Source organism: Apostichopus japonicus, chromosome 23, assembly GCF_037975245.1.
Source record: "Apostichopus japonicus isolate 1M-3 chromosome 23, ASM3797524v1, whole genome shotgun sequence".
Taxonomy (NCBI): Eukaryota; Metazoa; Echinodermata; class Holothuroidea; order Aspidochirotida; family Stichopodidae; genus Apostichopus; species Apostichopus japonicus.
Window position 1 is genome coordinate 12,679,661 of NC_092583.1, and position 17,529 is coordinate 12,697,189.

The window sequence follows — 17,529 nt, forward strand, 5'->3', positions numbered from 1 at the left end:
GACAGCCTACCACTTTTCAAAATACTGTTTGGAAAATGGGAGATGACTTGAGTCAAGATAAGTGTTGTGGGATGGCACATTTACAATATAACATTTTGCAAATTGGCAAGTTTTCCACAAAAAAAAATCCTCAAAATTTTACATAATTTTACATACCAACAACGGGTTACGTGTAGAAATTTCTGGATTTTTCATGACCATAGAACTGAATGGAATATTTCTGCTTTTGGGAGTTTCAACTTGGTACACTGCTTACTAAAGTGCTACCTTGCTGTGGATCGAATCGTCTAGATTTCACTGTGGCTTGCTTGCTAGATCAAATTCATGACCACCCATGGCCTAACAGACATACTTCATATATTGCTGCGAGCCTAGTGTTATATACTTAAAGACCGGGGGGGTGTTGGAAACTAACCTTTGCCCATATACCAGGTTCAATTTTTTCGATGACTTGACCGTTGATACACGGCGAGGCTCCATTTTGTAGGGTGACGTCACCGATGCACAAATTCTTTTTATCGCATCCGATCCAAAGCTTCATCTTGACGAATTTCCTCTTCTTGGTTTGGAAAGTAATATTACCTGCGGCTCGGCAGTTATCCAATATCATAACGTAACTGCTCGTGTAGCTGCCATAGGATGGAGAAGTGGAGAAGGAAACATACAGATGCAATGTCTTATAGAAGAAATTCCCATGCTAAAGAAGGATGGTAGGAATGAATAAAATATTGATTTTGAAAATCCATAACAGTGTAAACATTTTCAGCCTCCATCGGAATTCCAACCCGGGCCTTCCGTTATATATGTAGCTACAGACACATATATGTATGTATGTATGTATGTATGTATATATATATATATATATATATATATATATATATATATATATATATATATATATATATATATATATATATATATATATATATATATATATATATATAAAAGTTGGTTGGTTTGCGTTTTTCTTGGCGCAGAGTGCTCTATGTTCGATGGACAGAGCGAAATATATGTTGAGACTATATATCCATATATATCTATATATATATATATATATATCTATATATATATATATATATCTATATATATATCTATATATTTCTATATAGATATGTATATATATAAATATATCAGTAGGGATGCACTCTGTACAACCGCTCTCTCATTGACAGAAATTATAGAAAGCCTATAGATAATACACATTCACACCAGTAGAATCACTGTGGCTTAGTGGTACGGACTTAAAGTCTGTGACACAAAGGTCTGGGACTATCAAAATGAATTACCATGCATTGAATGATTTTGCATAGATTTTCTTCCTCTCTTCACCCTTTGACCTACTGTAGTCTTACGATATCTTACTAGCTATTGCAACATTCTGGTGAAATATGGCAGGTGTTTTATCATATGGACAGACCATTGTGATACAGCAGCCATCATGCGATTGTGATATTTACTTAAATCGCACCATAAAAGGAATTTCAAACAAAAGAGCAGAAATTAGCAAAATCTGGTCTTTTTTCAATACTTTTACCATGTGGCTTGTATGTATACTATATTAAAGTTGAGGGGCAATTGAATCCATATTGAATCATTGTTTCTTAGGCATCACTTTCAAACTTAGGACAATCCAGCATCCTACCACAGCCAGACAGGACTAAAATCTGCTAACTTTGCTCTACGTAATTTTCAATAGATAGACACTACTGGTCAGAAGAGATGGTCCCCTGTGTTTGATATCCATTCAGCCTAGCTGCAGCAGGATTTTGCAGCTGCTGCAACTTTTCTGTTTTGACACAGTTAACTACTGTAATAGACCTTAAACAAAGTACAAACACAAGCCCAGACACCCAACCATCTTCTTAGGCATATATGACAGAGATCTTCTTGAAGATGCAGCCTAGCTGAGCAGGATACTGCAGCTGCTGCAGCTTTTCTGGTTTGGAAATGTACCTTACATAGGATACATGTGGTGTTCATTAAGTGAGATCAAGTGAGCCCAGCCAACCCAGTGTGCTAAAATTGTTATAATTTGGGTAGGTAACATAGATGGGCAAAGTGTTTTCTGTGGATTGGAGAGTATATAAAGCAAGCTATATCAGATAATCTAATAAAAAAGGCTGCCTTAGTTTGATCAAATTCCAAGCTTGCTTTTGAGAGAAGAGCTCACTAACATTGTTAACAAAAATTTCCAACCTACTGCAAAGAGAGCTGCTTTAAAACCAAAACACTCTAAGGAAAGGAACATGATCAGACTTACCCATGTAAATATCAAAGGCAGCTCTCTCACCTTCTCGACTAATTCCTCGATGAAAAATTTACGTTTCCTTCAAGTAGAGTGGAACCTGGAACAGAGAAAGAATGGTGACCGTAGATTCTTGCAAAGTTCTTCATGATTGGTACTAGATCAAAATTGATAGCATAATTTCTTACAAAAATATACGTTAACTTACAGTAATTACTTACAGTAATTACTTACAGCACTTACTGGTTTTGATATTTAAGAGTGACAAGCTTACCTGTCTCCCCACAACCTTAGCACTCTCGTTCTACCGTGCCTAGAATGAACTGGTAACCTTTTAACACTGTGTGCCCTTTATGGCCGGAGACCCGCGCGGGAACCGCTACCCAAAACAGTCTCAAAATCCGTTCCCTAGATAATAAAAAAGGACATCTATCGGGCTGTGCACGAAGAGTAATAGTATTCCTACCTCCAGTAAATACCAAACAAAGGTCCTAGGAAACTGTTCCAATCGAATTAGGGCGCAAATAAATCCACACAGAAAACAAACACTTTGGGTGGTAGAATGAGAAGGAAGAGGTTGATGGAAGAGGTTAGGACATAGAGGGCGCACAGTGCTAAAAGGTTACCAGTTCATTCCAGACACGGTAGAACAAGTTTGCTAAGGTTGTGGGGAGACAGGTAAGCGAGGAGCAAAGTTAATTGTGGTGCTTTGTCGATCACAATATTTGTTTGCTCGTCAGTACTCGGTCGAAAAAGTCGTTTATGGTAACATTTTCAAAACCTTCCAAACATGAGGAAAGGACTACTTGTGGTGGTATGCCTCCACAATTCAGAAATATCCATGCATGAAATTTTTTTCCTTTTGACTGTTAAAATGTGGGGTCTCTGATTACCGCTAGAAACATGATTTACTTCAGCTTCTAAGAGTGCATTGATTGTTGCAGGGTGATGTATATCTTGCAAATTCAGGTCCTTGTTGACTTCAGAAACTTCACCAAATATCCCAAAAACTTTTAAGTAGATGAGGAAAGGGCATGTAAAGTAGACTTGGGACTGGGTAAGAGAAAACACAAAATGAATCTTTAAAATAAAACAAGATTCCAGAGGATGGATATTAAACAGGAACTGTAAGGTGTATACAATTGTATTTAAAGCTTTAAGAATGGTAGAGTTGTAGAGTGATCCCCTAAAGTAAAAAAAGGTTCAACCTGCTAGACCCGAAGATAAGTTAAAAACTAGCGCTGGCATCCAGCTCCGAATGTGATTCCTAACGAGACAATCCAGCAGTCAGGTGGGTTCAAGTTAGTTCCTATATGCATGCCACGTCGCAATGGAGCTCCTATACAAGTGCCACAAGTTTAAGTAAGGGTAAAATTCAACAATATCTAGGATAAACATCACATGACTCATAGCTGGAAAAAAATTTAGGCAAACTAATAAAATCTTAACTGACAGGATAAACAGAAATGAAGGTACATGTAGGTCTTTGCCCTTGTTTAAGAGAAAGGCTCTTTGCCTTTGTATAGATCTAACACCTTAATTTCCAGCTGGAGGAGATCCAGGGATTGTCCCCCATCCATTCTGGCAAATATGACAATGCTGGAATGTCAGTCAAGAAAGAATGGGGTGACCCTATAGGCATGTGTGTGTATTAAACTAAAGCAATATGGGACTATATAATCAAAACAATGAAGTTTAAAGCTGCAGAAAGCTTTGACAGGTATTGACATAAGACAGAAAAGACTGTACATATAGTGTGTATCTGTGTACGCTGTGAAAATAAAGTCATATGACTTTAGTCATATGACGTTACACGTGTGACGTGTGACGTTTTAGTCACAGACTTTAGCCATACTGTATGACGTTACCCATGGAAAGCAGCCCACTCTCTTTCTTCATAAAGGGAAAAGAGAGTCTACTTTTTACAGAGAAGACCATTTAAAGTCCTAAAAAAGAGAAAACGATTGAATGATAGAAGTTTCCAAAGGTTGACATTATATGCCAGGGAGGGTGCAGGTGGGGGGTGGGGGTGGGGGGTATCAAACTGTCATCGCTAAGAAGTTGTAGCAGATTTACCTGCCTGTAGAATGTTGGACCCACTCTACACATGGTAATCTAAAACTAGCACAGTAAATTTACACCTTACACAAAAACAAATTTAGCCCTAGCTTAATGAATTTTTTTTATACTTTCGTACCAATGACAGGGTCGGTGGAGACGAGTGTCGGCCCTGGTATAAAAGCTGAAAATTTACGAGTTGAATCTATTTCGGTGAGGAACGGTTCATTAAATCAGGGCCTAACGGGCATCGACTCAGGGACTATAATATAATGACTTTAGTTTTGGTGTTTTTTAGAAAGAAAAAGGAAGAAAGAAAAAACGATGATGTTTCAGATAACTACCAAAGACAGATCCGGTTGTGTAAACATAGACCATGGGACACTTACACAAAAAAAAACTGCTGACTGCCACATAACGGCAGATTGAGAAAGCGAGAGAGAAGGCAGCGAGCGTGATTCTGGTTCATAGGGAGCGCAGTGCAAAGAATGTTACCTATTGTGGTATACACAACGTAACGGCTGATTCGTCAATTTCTGACGATTCTAAACTTAGCGTTTAACCCATGTAAATAGGCCATTTTTGGGGACGACAACACAAACTGCAACCAATCAAATCCTTTATACCAGACATCCGGTTCGTCCTTGATTCCTTCCGTTTTTGAACTTTGAATTTTTAACTGGAAGACAAAGCTAGTCAAACTGATACTGCAATTTACAAACTGCAATTTTATGTCGATTATAGTTTTGGATGTGGGAGTGGCATATTATATCCGTATATTATGCTCAATCAATTCATCAATCAATCAATAAAATAATAATAATTTCAGGCCTAATATCCGAACTCAAGCAAATGTTCAGTGGCAATGCAATAAGATTCAAGAAAATGATCATTGTGGATAGATTAAAGTCTTTTTAGAATCCTTGTTTTTAGGTCGTAAATTGCATCGTTAGACATCACCACATATCCAACATTACCTGTTCTGTCCGATGACATATTTAGCCTTAATGTTCTAGAGATGAGTCATCATGCTAACGAACTAAAGAGCGTTAATCAATTCTGAAGTAGGAGAATATATTTTATGCAAAGTACAGTAAAAAGCCAATTGGCGGTAAGTCTGCATGAGGCCATGAAACAGAGAGTAAATTTGGCGACTCGGAGGAAACTTAAAGCACCTTTCTTAATCGAGAAGAAATCGACAAAGTCTGACGCCTCGATCTCGCAGGGCCTAAAGATCCGACAGTTGGTCGGTTATGAGCTGGTAATGCAATATGCTCCGGAAAGGAACAACCTGTCTAACCCTGGTCAGAAATCCAATCAATGCATTTTACAATTTATTACAATACTGTGCACTTACAATACTTGGTACAGTAAAACTAAACTTTATCATCAAAGATATTTTCTTTAACCCAACCACTTATTGTCAAGTTATTGTCCAGTTATTGTCCTCTTATTGTCCAGTTATTTTCCTCTTATTATCCTCTCATTGTCCACTTACTGTCCACTCACTGTCCACTTATTGTCCTCTTATTGTCCACTTACTGTCCACTAACTGTCCATTCACTGTCCACTTATCGTTCAGATACTACAGGTGTTACTCTACCTCTTTTTTTTTTTTAATGAACATACACGTCCCTAAAAGAGACATAGAGGGCGTGGCCAGGCCCCAGGTACAATTATATCACCCGACCCCTTTGGCACTCTTCATTAGGTTTGGCATATTTTCCCAGGCAAATCCCTACCTGCTGCCCACGCCCTTGGTCTGTGTCTCCCCAAGCCCTTCTCTTGTCAGTCCCTGGTCCACGCACCGGAGGTCATTAACAGAAGCCACGCACGTACAGTACGCTGCATGATTTTAATTTAAACACATACTGTAACCCAATTGAAGCATTACTTGTCAATATGCTACAATAAATATTGACATTCCCTGTTGCAAAGATACATGTAAGGCACAAACAGTCAAAGAAAAAGTTTGCTTAGAGCACCAGCCATTTCCTATGGTAAATAGGCAGAAAGAGATGGGGATTCCCCTCAATTTTTTTTTCCCATACCGGCTGTAGGAAACAGTAGGAATTTATGACATGTCACAAAACTACACTATTACAAGACATTACTTTGTATATATATTTAAGATGATATCTCAAGAAGAAAATAAACATTGGTCATCGAAACGACTTTCATATTTGCCAAGTTTGTAAATTCATATTGCCTGCTATTGGACCATTTTAGTCACAATAACACACATTGCACTGTGCAAGTTGCCCCCAGATAAACCTATTATGGCTATTTCCTTGAAGCACAGTTCAGATTTTCCAGCTTAAAGATTACGTATACTGTATTACTCATGGTACTTATGATACAAAAACGGTAACAACTTGCTGATACCTGAAAGGTGTATTAGTACTGAAGATTCCTCTCTCCCTCACTGTCTAGAAAAGTGCAAATTTCTGACTATGAAATGTTTACTACAACTTACCTTCAAGAGTCAACGATACTCCATCACGAGATAGAGGACCAAGAGTCTGTTCTGACAACCAAAATCACATTTGGAGGTCATCCCCATGGAAACCTACTTGTTAACACCGAATTCAGATTTAATTGTTTCCTTAATTACCCCAAAATAGGTAAAATAATAAACTGGTATCACCCTCTTTTGGAGATACTGAAATAAAACACAAATACTGGCTGGCCCCATTATCCACCAATCAGATGGGAGTTCTACTGGCCCAAAGCTGGTGTTCTATTCGCCAAACCTACACATCTCTCCTGCAGTACTATACAAATGTACTGTTCTCTCAACCAAGAGTAACACCTTGGTTACACTGGTTGTCTGACCGACAACCAGGAAAAATTCCTGACAAATTTACCCTGACATAGATATATACTTAATTCTGTTAAGGTCGCATTCCTTACTGTAGTAACAAAAATGTCTAACATCCATTATTTGAATGGCACTTGTACCCATTTTTTGAGATCCCCCCCCCCCAAAGCAAGTGTCACAGACGCACACATAAACACCCCAAACTGACTGTATAGGTGCCTTTGCTACCAGCAAGGAACCAAATAATGAAGCTGGTTTCATGAAGACCTAGTGATGGCATTTGTTTCAGGATCGAAACAGTTAACATTTTACCCTTGAAAATATTGAAAAGCAAAACAGAAAGTTAAAGAATTATTAACATGAGCCTCACAGTTCCAAAAAGTCGGTGCGATAATGAACAGTTCCTGTTTCAAATCACAACATTATTTTATTACATAAACTGAAATATGATAGAAGGGGAAAATTTTAAAAAAATTTACAAAATAATAAAAACAGAGTGTAACCCCTTCCCAGAAGTGATTTGCCTTTAAAATACATAATATATGATAATCATAATAATATAAGAATTTGTAAAGCGCTTTTTTCCAGTTAAAAAAAAACTGCTCAGAAGCGCTGCAGGAGCAAAGTACCCAAAATGGACACAACAGTTATGAAACAAATGGAGCGCACGAGTAGTTTGCAAACTAATAACCCTGGCTGAAGTTAATACTGCAGATGGGGAGTGGTATAAATCTAAACTGAGTCAGTGCTTACATGGTTTCATGACTGGGAACTTTAGTGACATCATACCACAATGATGAAAAAAGACTGAGGGACATTGTTTGTTGTTGGTCACTTATTTTGCATGCTCATTCTAACTACAAAGAGCTGAAATTTGCATTTGTAATAGTAAACCTGATGAGATCCATTTTTTTTTTTGACATTTGGACCTCTGCTGACCCCATTTGACCTTTGATGTCCACCCTAAATAATAGTTCTTGTACTCACAATAAGAAAGACACAAGTCAAATATGAGCTATGTGATGTAACCTTTCTTGGGAGACCGTGTTTACACGGTTTGTGTATATAAGGCATTACAGAGCGTGTCCTTTAATGACCTTTGACCTCCACCAAAAACAATAAGTTTCTTGTAATTATTATAGGGAAGCCACATGCACAATATGAGAGCCAATCAAAGTTCCTATCTGGAGATATCCTGTATACAAGAATTTCAAGTTTTGACCCCTCGTGACCTTAAATGAACACTGACCTACACCATATCGTGTTAAAAATTTACACTACATAAGGCAATCCCACCATGCATATTCAAGCTCCTTTGATGTTCAGGTTCAAGATATCATTTTTGATATTTTTGCATTTGACCTCACCTGATCCCAAATGACCTTTGACCTCTACCCCAAAATAAATGGGTTGTTGTACTCATGATAGGGCAGCTACCTGAAAAACATAAAAGCCAATACAGTTTCCTAACTGGAGATAACGTGTGTACAAGGATTTCAAGTTTTGACCTCTGGTGACCTTAAATGAACTCTGACCTACACCAAATTGAGTAAAAACTTTACACAACATAATGCTATCATACCATGCATATATGGGTTCCTTTGATGTTCAGGTTCTGGAGATCTATAAAACTACATCATCGATTGGAACGATTTAGCACTGCCAAAGTTCAGAAAACCACACAGTGGGATAGAAAGTCTTATGTATTCATGCAAATTCCAACTTTTATCATCTAGCCGGAACATGTTGAAGTAAAGGGTGAAGATAATTGAGATCAATGGGCAGTTTTGTCGTGGAAATTGCTGGTCTCATATCCTTATAATGCACAATGAAAAGTGAAAATTTCATATCCAAAAGGAAGTGACAGGTGTCAGTAAACCACAGCAACATTACATTACAATTACAGATATGAGTCCTGAAAGAATGTACAGAAGGTTGTCTCAGCCTGGTAGAAATTTAATAATTAGTAAAAAAAAAAACGTAAAAAAAAAATTCAGTTGTTAGAAAAAAATTAGTTGTTAGAAAAAAACGAAGAAAAAAAAAACATACAGTATAAAAAAACATTTAGTTGTTAGAACATTTCTCCAAATGGAATCATAAATTATTTAAAGAGTATTTCACATACCCCCTTTTAGAGATAATTATTCTAAAAATTTACTCCATTCAAAAGGATATTTTAATAGGCGCCAAGAGCTCACCTGTCTCCTATTTAAATTCACACTTCTTAACTGGTACTCTATTAAATAAATTAGAGACAAATGTAGAGACTGCTAACCTTAAAAAAAAATACTTAGTGAGGCAGGATAATAAATCTAGGAGTGTGACTTGATTTGATCAATTTTAATGAACACTGTTTACTGATCAGCTGAGCAAATACTCAGTAACTTTGGTTCAAGGGATGACCTACTGTAAGACAGAAGTTTAGTCTTCATGGAACAAGAAAAAGAGACAATTTTGAGCGCTAGTAGTGTCTTCACGCTTAAGGTATTTCCGTTTCCAAGATATTCAGCAACATGATATGAGCTACATCTGTGGAATGCTCCTTTAAAGCATCATTTTGCGTTTGGTCGCCGTTTTCTACTTTTTTGACATGTCCATCAAGTTTTTTACATATATCAATCACAAAACAGCAAACTAAGATATTAGCCAAGTTTTTCCCTGCCAACAACGTTAATTGGCGAGTAATAATGGATATTTGCAGATAATGAGAAGAGTGTCCACGACAAATCCCAGTTACAATTAATCGCATACAGTTCCCCCAAAACCCACTAGTTTGAATTCAACCAATCAGAGATTTAGGTTTAGTTATGAGACGTTGCTAAAACTAGATTCAAGACTTTGCGTTGATACAACCAGGGAGATGTATGGAACTCCCTGGTACAACTGCCATATAGACTGTACACAAATAAAGCATGGTGTTGTATTACATAGGCCTATTGGTCAATGACGTTCGTAGTGTTTAAATATTCATATTATGGGCGAGGTTTCTTGGGTTCTAATGGAAATATCTTTGAGAAAAACAAAGTTGCAAATTTTTCGACTTTTATGCCACCATTTGAAGTAAGATTTAAATAGATAAGCTAGTTATGTATGTCGTTATGGCATAGTGGAGTCAGTGAGGTTGGGAAAAATCATAGAAAAGGACACAAAATGCTGCTTTAAGGCTAGATTAAAGATGCCATATGCTCCCTCGGTGCCGCTGGCCTAAAATGCTGACGTTAAAATATTCCTCAACCGAAACATGTTCTCGTTTTTTTAATTCCACACAAACAACTGAGCACCCTTGGATGACATTCAACAACTCTTTTCCTCGACAGATTTGTACCAGGTTGATAAATGCAAGCCATCGGAGGCCACGAGTCTAAGTGTTAACCCACTGAGATTTTGCCTTGCGTGTTGGGACCTTTTGAAACAATATATATTCAAATCAATTTTGTGCCAAAAGTCTTCATTAAATGAAAAAATGTTAAAAAAAGTTGGCAAACCTCGAAACAGGTGTTTGAAAATAGGTCATTAGCCTAAAAGATCGATGCATATCACAGTAGGATAAAAGCAAAAGGTTAAAAAAAAAGGCTTTCCTTAATGTAAAGGAAGTTTTTCTTTCATTTTGTGACTCATACCCATTGTTCCGTCCAAAAGTAAAAGAACATTTTATGATCGTAGTAATTGACTTTTTTTGCTTTTACTGTGAAGCTATTTCCTAAAATAGTTGCACTCAAATAAGTAGCATTGATCCCACTGATTGCTTAGTGTGAACTATGAAAGTTCAATAGATACAGTTACACTCAAATGAGTAGCATTGATCCCACTGATTGCTTAGTGTGAACTATGAAAGTTCAAGATAGAAAGATACATTTGTCTACATAAACGTCTACAGTGGAATTACGACCTTCCTTACCAGTTTCGAACCTCTGGACATACAATCAGCGTCCATAGCTAAGTGGTTAGGGTGTCCGCATATAAAGCGGGAGGCCCGGGTTCGAAAACCCAGTGGCTGGAAGTTTTTTCACTGTTCTGGATTTTTCAACTCACTATGATTTCAATGATATATATATATATATATATATATATATTTAAATATATATATATATATATATATATTCACCTGTACATACACGTGCAAAACGTAAATATCATATTTCAATATATTGTCCGAAGTGTTCTTGAATATAGTTTGCGATGAAAAGTTGGAATAGTTTTAAAGCCAATGAAAGAAATGTTATTGCTATTGAATTTGAAATAATCAAATGCCAATACTGTAACTGTAGAAATTGTGTTTTTTTTATACAATTTATACAGTAAAATGCAGGGTGCAGCCTTATGAGAGGGTCCCATTGTGATGTGCTGATGTCATGCACTGATGCCTTTCCACATGACCTACAAAGTTAAACACAACACTCAGCTGGCCCGCTCGATTTCTTCATCGTTCGGAAGATCATCAAACTGTAATCGATGTTGCTGCCATGAATAACAACTGATACTATCATGGCTACATGATACTGGTGTACAACTTCCTTCCTTTGAAACACTCTTCTTTCTCAAAGATACAATTCCACATCCATTTACAGTACATTGTATACAAAACTTTTCACACAGCACTTGCATTAGTCATCAACTTCCAGCCAAAGAAAATAAAGCTCATAAGATAGAAACGGGAACATTCGGGCGGCGAGGACTTAATTACCAACAACGCACTCTTCAAAAAGTAGGTTGCCTTTCGAGAGTATGACAACTGTTTCTGTTTGGATAAATGGCAACCCCAGATATGGCTTTATATCTGGTTTAATTTGGCCATATCAAGCCTTTATATGGCCATAATAAAGTCAGATATACCTTGATATAACAACTATCCCAATATAATATGCAACTCTGTAAAGTTTAATCTAGCCATATAAAGACAGATATAACTGGTTACTTAGTAAATCCAGATACGCAGATGACGTTTTATCTGGCCCAGATTTGGATGCCATAAAATTTAATCAGATAAAATTTTATATGGGCCATATAAAACTTCATTTTATATCAAGTTATATCTGTCCAACTTTTAACCTGGCCAGATACTGTACAAATTCCAGATCTGGCCTGGATTGATAAATCGATATCTGGGCCTAGATCTGGATTCTAATATCTGGCCCAGATATTTCGGTAAGGGAACCAATTAACTGTTAATTTGTGGCAATCAGGGTCTGTTAGCTGATCATTAGAAAGTGAAACATGGTAAAAGAAATCCCTGTGTTTTTACGGATGCATAGGCCTACATAAGAAACCTTAATATCAGACTGAACAACATGGAACTGGTTGTTGAAGTCAATGTTCTTTTGGGTGCAATTATAAGCTATTATTTCTCTTGAATTGGTAGGCCATTCAGAAAACCCGAATAATGCTGTTTGCCTGGACATCTCATATTTCTTCCGCCCAAAAATTTGTCTTTTTCGGCAAATGAATACAAAATGCCCTTATCTGGCAACGTTGCAGCCATTCAACCCCACGCACTTTGCACCAAACACACACAGGGTCCATTTTGTATCATAAAATGTAAATACGGCTATAAGATCCTGCAATTTTAACTCTGTGATTGAGTAAAATCGAGTGTGATAATCAGACCCAGTGAGCTAAGAAACTCAAGTATACATACACACTTAGTCGAAACGACTCTATGTACTAAATTATCAGAAGGCCTACACGTATTGCAGATACCAGCACTGTGCGAGGGCGCAGGTACTGTAGATACCAGAAAATATAAAATACAAACACACAGTCCGGCCACACTGGTTTACCTCCAAGTTTGTCTGCAGCCAGACTACAAAACCCAGAGAAGTTATATATTAATATCTTTCCAGATTAACTTACCCTTATCATCGCTAACGGCAAATGTGCAATGCACCAAACATATCGGCAGAGATCGGTGAACCGAATGTAAACATGCTGCTGAGCGTACTGCGGCCTCAGTGAACCTGTTTAGAGTGAACACACTCATATATATATATGTATATATATGTATATAGAGGAAATGAATCGGCTACAATCAACACAGCTGGTACTGCATAGCTTCCTGTAGTACATGGTTTCCATTGTTCACAGTCCATTACGAAATGTAACCGTTCACAATGCACAACGAGCTACAGCAATTTGAGGACGAAGCTTTGTGGAAAAATTTTTTACGACTGGATGTTCGGCCCTCGATCTCCGGAAGTGATTCCTTCTTCTGTGTATGAGACTTTTCGACGGTACTCCATAAAAAGTTTACAAGTAGTATATAATTTGATATGAAACATAACAAGTTCCCCATCAGTTAGGGCTTTGACCGTGAGAGAATATTGTAAGTGGATTTTACAGATGTTGACCTACAGTAGAGTTGAGTGGAAAGTACCTGTAGTTGAGTTCAGTTCATCAACATGGGTGTCATATTAGCCCTCATATTTATTGTTTCTGTCACATCCTTTACAGCCCGATTCGCCAAAATCGGTATCAACAGTGTTTACAGAAAAAGTAAGGCCACTTTCATTCTTTTGACGACAATTTTACATTAAGGGGCCAAAATGATGAGTCGTGAACTTTGTGTGGACTAGCCATTGAACGGGTTCAAAGAAGAAAAGAAATTCCGGGGCAGTATAAAGCAACTCCTTTTCATCAAAACATTGAAAATTGGTATCATTTTCCTCTCACAATCAAATTTAATACAGTTTACAAACTTTATAAAAAAAAATCAGGATATGGCAAGATTTAATATATTTTAAAACTTTTTCATTGAATATTCTAGTTGCTGGTATTAGGTATAAAGCTTCAGTACACATCTACAAGGTTTCACCATAGAATTCTTGTTTGTGACTGGTTTGTGACACTGGAGGGCAGTGGCAGAGCATCCATACAGTCAGGGGGGGGCGGATGCCCCCCCTGACGGACTCAAATGGACTGCTGGCGCCCTTTTCAGCTTTTTACCACTTTTTACTTATTCGCGATTAATGACTTTTTTATTGCGCTCTCATCTACCTATTGACATTTGTCACATTTTGTTGGTGTAATTTTCTGACAAAATGCTCTAACAGCTATTTATTCTTCGTTTATCTGCAAATTAGCAAGTCCCGGAAAGGGTCATTTCCTGCGATCTAGGGAGTATCTTTACTCAAAAAAATTCTGTACGCACCGCGCCAACCTGTGGTGGCGCTCTGCTTAGATAGTGTTGAAAGCGCCCCTACAGACCATTCTCACCCCCCCTGACCAATACCCCTAGCTCCGCCACTGCTGGAGGGTGTGAGTATACTGTACCGATTGACAAACTTTACCATGATACTCCCCTTTCAGAAAGGTCAACAGGAACTTGCCCACCCCCCCCATATGCTAGAAAGTCAGCTTATGGTCACTTGTGCTCAAATTTCAACAATAGTTTTTACTGCCCTTTCCCAAGGTAGATACCCACACTGAGATATTTAATAGTTTATATTCAATATCCACAAATGGCTGGGAATATTATGGAGGAGTTTCTATGCATTTAAAATTTCCAATAATAAAAACTATAAAAATAGTAAAACGTCTGGGTCAATATTGATTACTTTCATATCTGTCATGGTTCAATGTCACAAAACTATCTGTAAAATAAATTCTTTTCACTCAAAACTGTCCGATAAGGTCGCATTTTTTCTGAACCAATTCAATGGCAATGGCAACGACTTGAACTATCCTGAAATATAAATTGCAAGATATTGGTATGAACATGGTCCAAATGTGGTGAGGTGTGTTTTTTCCTCCCAAAACGTGTCGTTGATGTGTTTGAACTTGAAAACTAGCGGATTATCCAAAGGTTTTAAAACATTCATTACGGAATTAACGTCACAATACTAAAGACATACATTTTTAAAATGCTCCAGTGAATGTTTGGCTGATAGGAACACCCACACATGGCAAACACACACTCAGTTGCTTTCAGAAAATTAGCACTTCAACAGGCTTAGAATTTCACTATTTTTAGCCATTTGCAACAAATTTGCAAGTGCTTAAGAAAGTAGATACTGGCTAAAACTCTCAATTTTCTGATTCATTGCACAAGTGCTCTAGTTTCTGCATTAAAGGGAGCATCCATGCAACAATATTAATATGGCAATATTATTGATAATAAGCAGTAATACAGGGCTTATTTTATGGTACTAACATGCCAATGTTTCGTCTGAGGACTTAATTGTTCTCTAACTTATTAATGGCTTTTTGCTCTTACTACTATGTTCCGTCTACTGGCAGAAAAATACAAGTGTCTTTTTGTTTTCTACCGGCAAACAGCGAATATCCACTGGCAATTATATAACCTGAATTTTGAGACCTGTTTAATCCATTGCCAACGTCAATAATTATTCCTTCACTATGTGGATAAAACCTGGTTCATTCTGCATACTTTAACAGCTTACAGAAGTTATAATGACACGTCAGGGATGTAGGTGACACAGTGAGAGGTTGAATATGAAAAAAAAAAAAAAAAGCTTTCAAAAAATTGACATTATTGCAGAGGACAATAAATCTAAAAATAATTAATTGATTAAAAATGAATAAAAGACTGCCAAGTATGCATGCCATCTGCATCATATGACAAAGGTTTTGTATTAATACTTAAACAAATATTGTGTGAAAGCAGGTTAACAACATTACCAACTACTCAACATGAGTATCCCCCCTCTTGTATTCTCTGATAGCTACTGCAAAGTACAGTCAAGTATACTTACACTACATAAAACAAAACTTAAATTCTAGGAAAAACCTGAGTGCATGCAAACCTACATGACACCATGCCTGAGGGACGTACGGTAGTGGATTCAGTTTTAATAAATGGTTGTGTAACGTTAGAGTGATTAATAACTGCTCTTTAGAGTTTGACTCATTTGGTTTTTAACTGTACGCCTTCTGTACTAAAATTTATGTAAACTTGCTATATTTGCATGGTGACATATCCTTTCATTTTCAAAGCAATGACCACAAAAAAACAAACAAAAAAACACTATTTTTCAGTTATTCTCATCATCACATTTAATTTTGACAGTCACCTTGAAAATGTTGGTCTTTACAAATTTTTCCCCAAAAAATGCAATTTTTTTCAATTTGATTTTCAAAAAATTTGATAGCTGCAAAGAAATTTTTCAAACAGCAAAGAGCCGTCTTCTTACAAGAGTGGACTGAATTTGAAATTCACTTGTGTGAACTCAAATCAGTCTACAAATACCACCCTTTGTTTTACTATAAACATAACAAGTACAATAACAAAAGTCTAGACAGATTCACCTGAAGATATCTCTTTTACATTGAACAGAAACAGAAACCAGTTGAATTGATCTAAGTTTAAATCTACAGTAACATAAGAAAAATGTTTACTTGATCGCACTTGTTGATATGCAAATTTACATCATTGTTTGGACTTCAATTTTGTGTGAGCAAATTGATTGAGAATTTGCTAGCACACTTCAAGCCAAATCTTGCTTTCAATTGCTACATGTATGTATACATATCAAAATCCTGAATTTTCCTCAAGTGCATCATAAAAGGTCCCACCGCATAATAGATCTATACAGTACTGAACCACGGCTATAATTCAAATACTGTTTTAAACGGTCAGTGAATTAATTTGGCTTCCATGAAGAGATAAATGATTGTCTATTATCACTTTTATGCAAACTTATAGCTAGGACAAATTGCTGACACAAATCTTCAGGGTTTGATCCATACAGCACTACAGTTTGTCCAGAAATACTAACTGCCACAACATTTATATTCCTTGATAACTTCAAAGGGCAAAGTCTGCAAATGTTCAAATATATGCTTTGAAGATGATCCTCAACATAACATACAGTACTTATCAACTTTTCAAGGACTTGACAAAACATTGTACATTTTAAGTCTTTGTGTGAATGATCAGAATGAAGTCAATAAATGATTCTGGTTTACAAGGTACAGTGTACAGTAGGCAGTCAACACACTATGTATGAAAAGTCAACTTGTCGGAGTTGTCTGCCCTCGAACATACAAATTCTATAATATATCCATGTACTGTATGCAATATATAATAATATAACTTATTCATATAACAACTCACTAAGTAAGGCCTGTTAATGACAACCAGTATTGTTACTAGGATTTTTAAAAATGTGTGTCCTTGCAGTCATCCATGAAAGCATGTACTTTCAAATACCACTACAGGAACGGAACACATAATACCTAGCTATAATGAACTGACAACATATTGACTTTTACGCAGTAGAAGCCTATAGCGATAACAGATAGGTCTATAATGTGCACGACAAAAAGTCATATGGTGAAACCTTTCACTAATATACCACAACGAAATTACTGTCAAATTCCGAAGCGGGAAATTGCCGTAGACCACACTACTGTATGATGCTGGACTAGACATCCTGCAATGCACACTACT

The 17,529-nt window shown here is 36.9% G+C and overlaps 2 protein-coding genes across 4 annotated transcripts in view; one reads left to right on the forward strand and one right to left on the reverse strand.

The window, feature by feature from the left end:
• LOC139964990 (uncharacterized) overlaps positions 1–17,529 on the reverse strand; it is a 52,625-nt gene that overhangs the window by 31,042 nt on the left and 4,054 nt on the right. For 2 of the 3 annotated variants that reach the window (XM_071967122.1, XM_071967125.1), the window contains exons 2-3: positions 2,261–2,345; positions 416–629 (exon numbers count right to left, since the gene is read on the reverse strand). In XM_071967122.1, the coding sequence (XP_071823223.1) occupies positions 416–610 (195 nt within the window). In that variant the 5' untranslated portion in view covers positions 611–629; positions 2,261–2,345. Of the gene's footprint in view, positions 1–415; positions 630–2,260; positions 2,346–12,974; positions 13,079–17,529 lie in introns of those variants that run through there. The other variant, XM_071967123.1, reaches the window with a different exon arrangement.
• LOC139964988 (nephrocystin-3-like) overlaps positions 11,256–17,529 on the forward strand; it is a 30,083-nt gene continuing 23,809 nt past the window's right edge. Inside the window, exon 1 of the mRNA XM_071967116.1 lies at positions 11,256–11,829. The gene's annotated coding sequence lies outside the window, so the exon portion shown is untranslated. The remainder of the gene's footprint in view (positions 11,830–17,529) is intronic.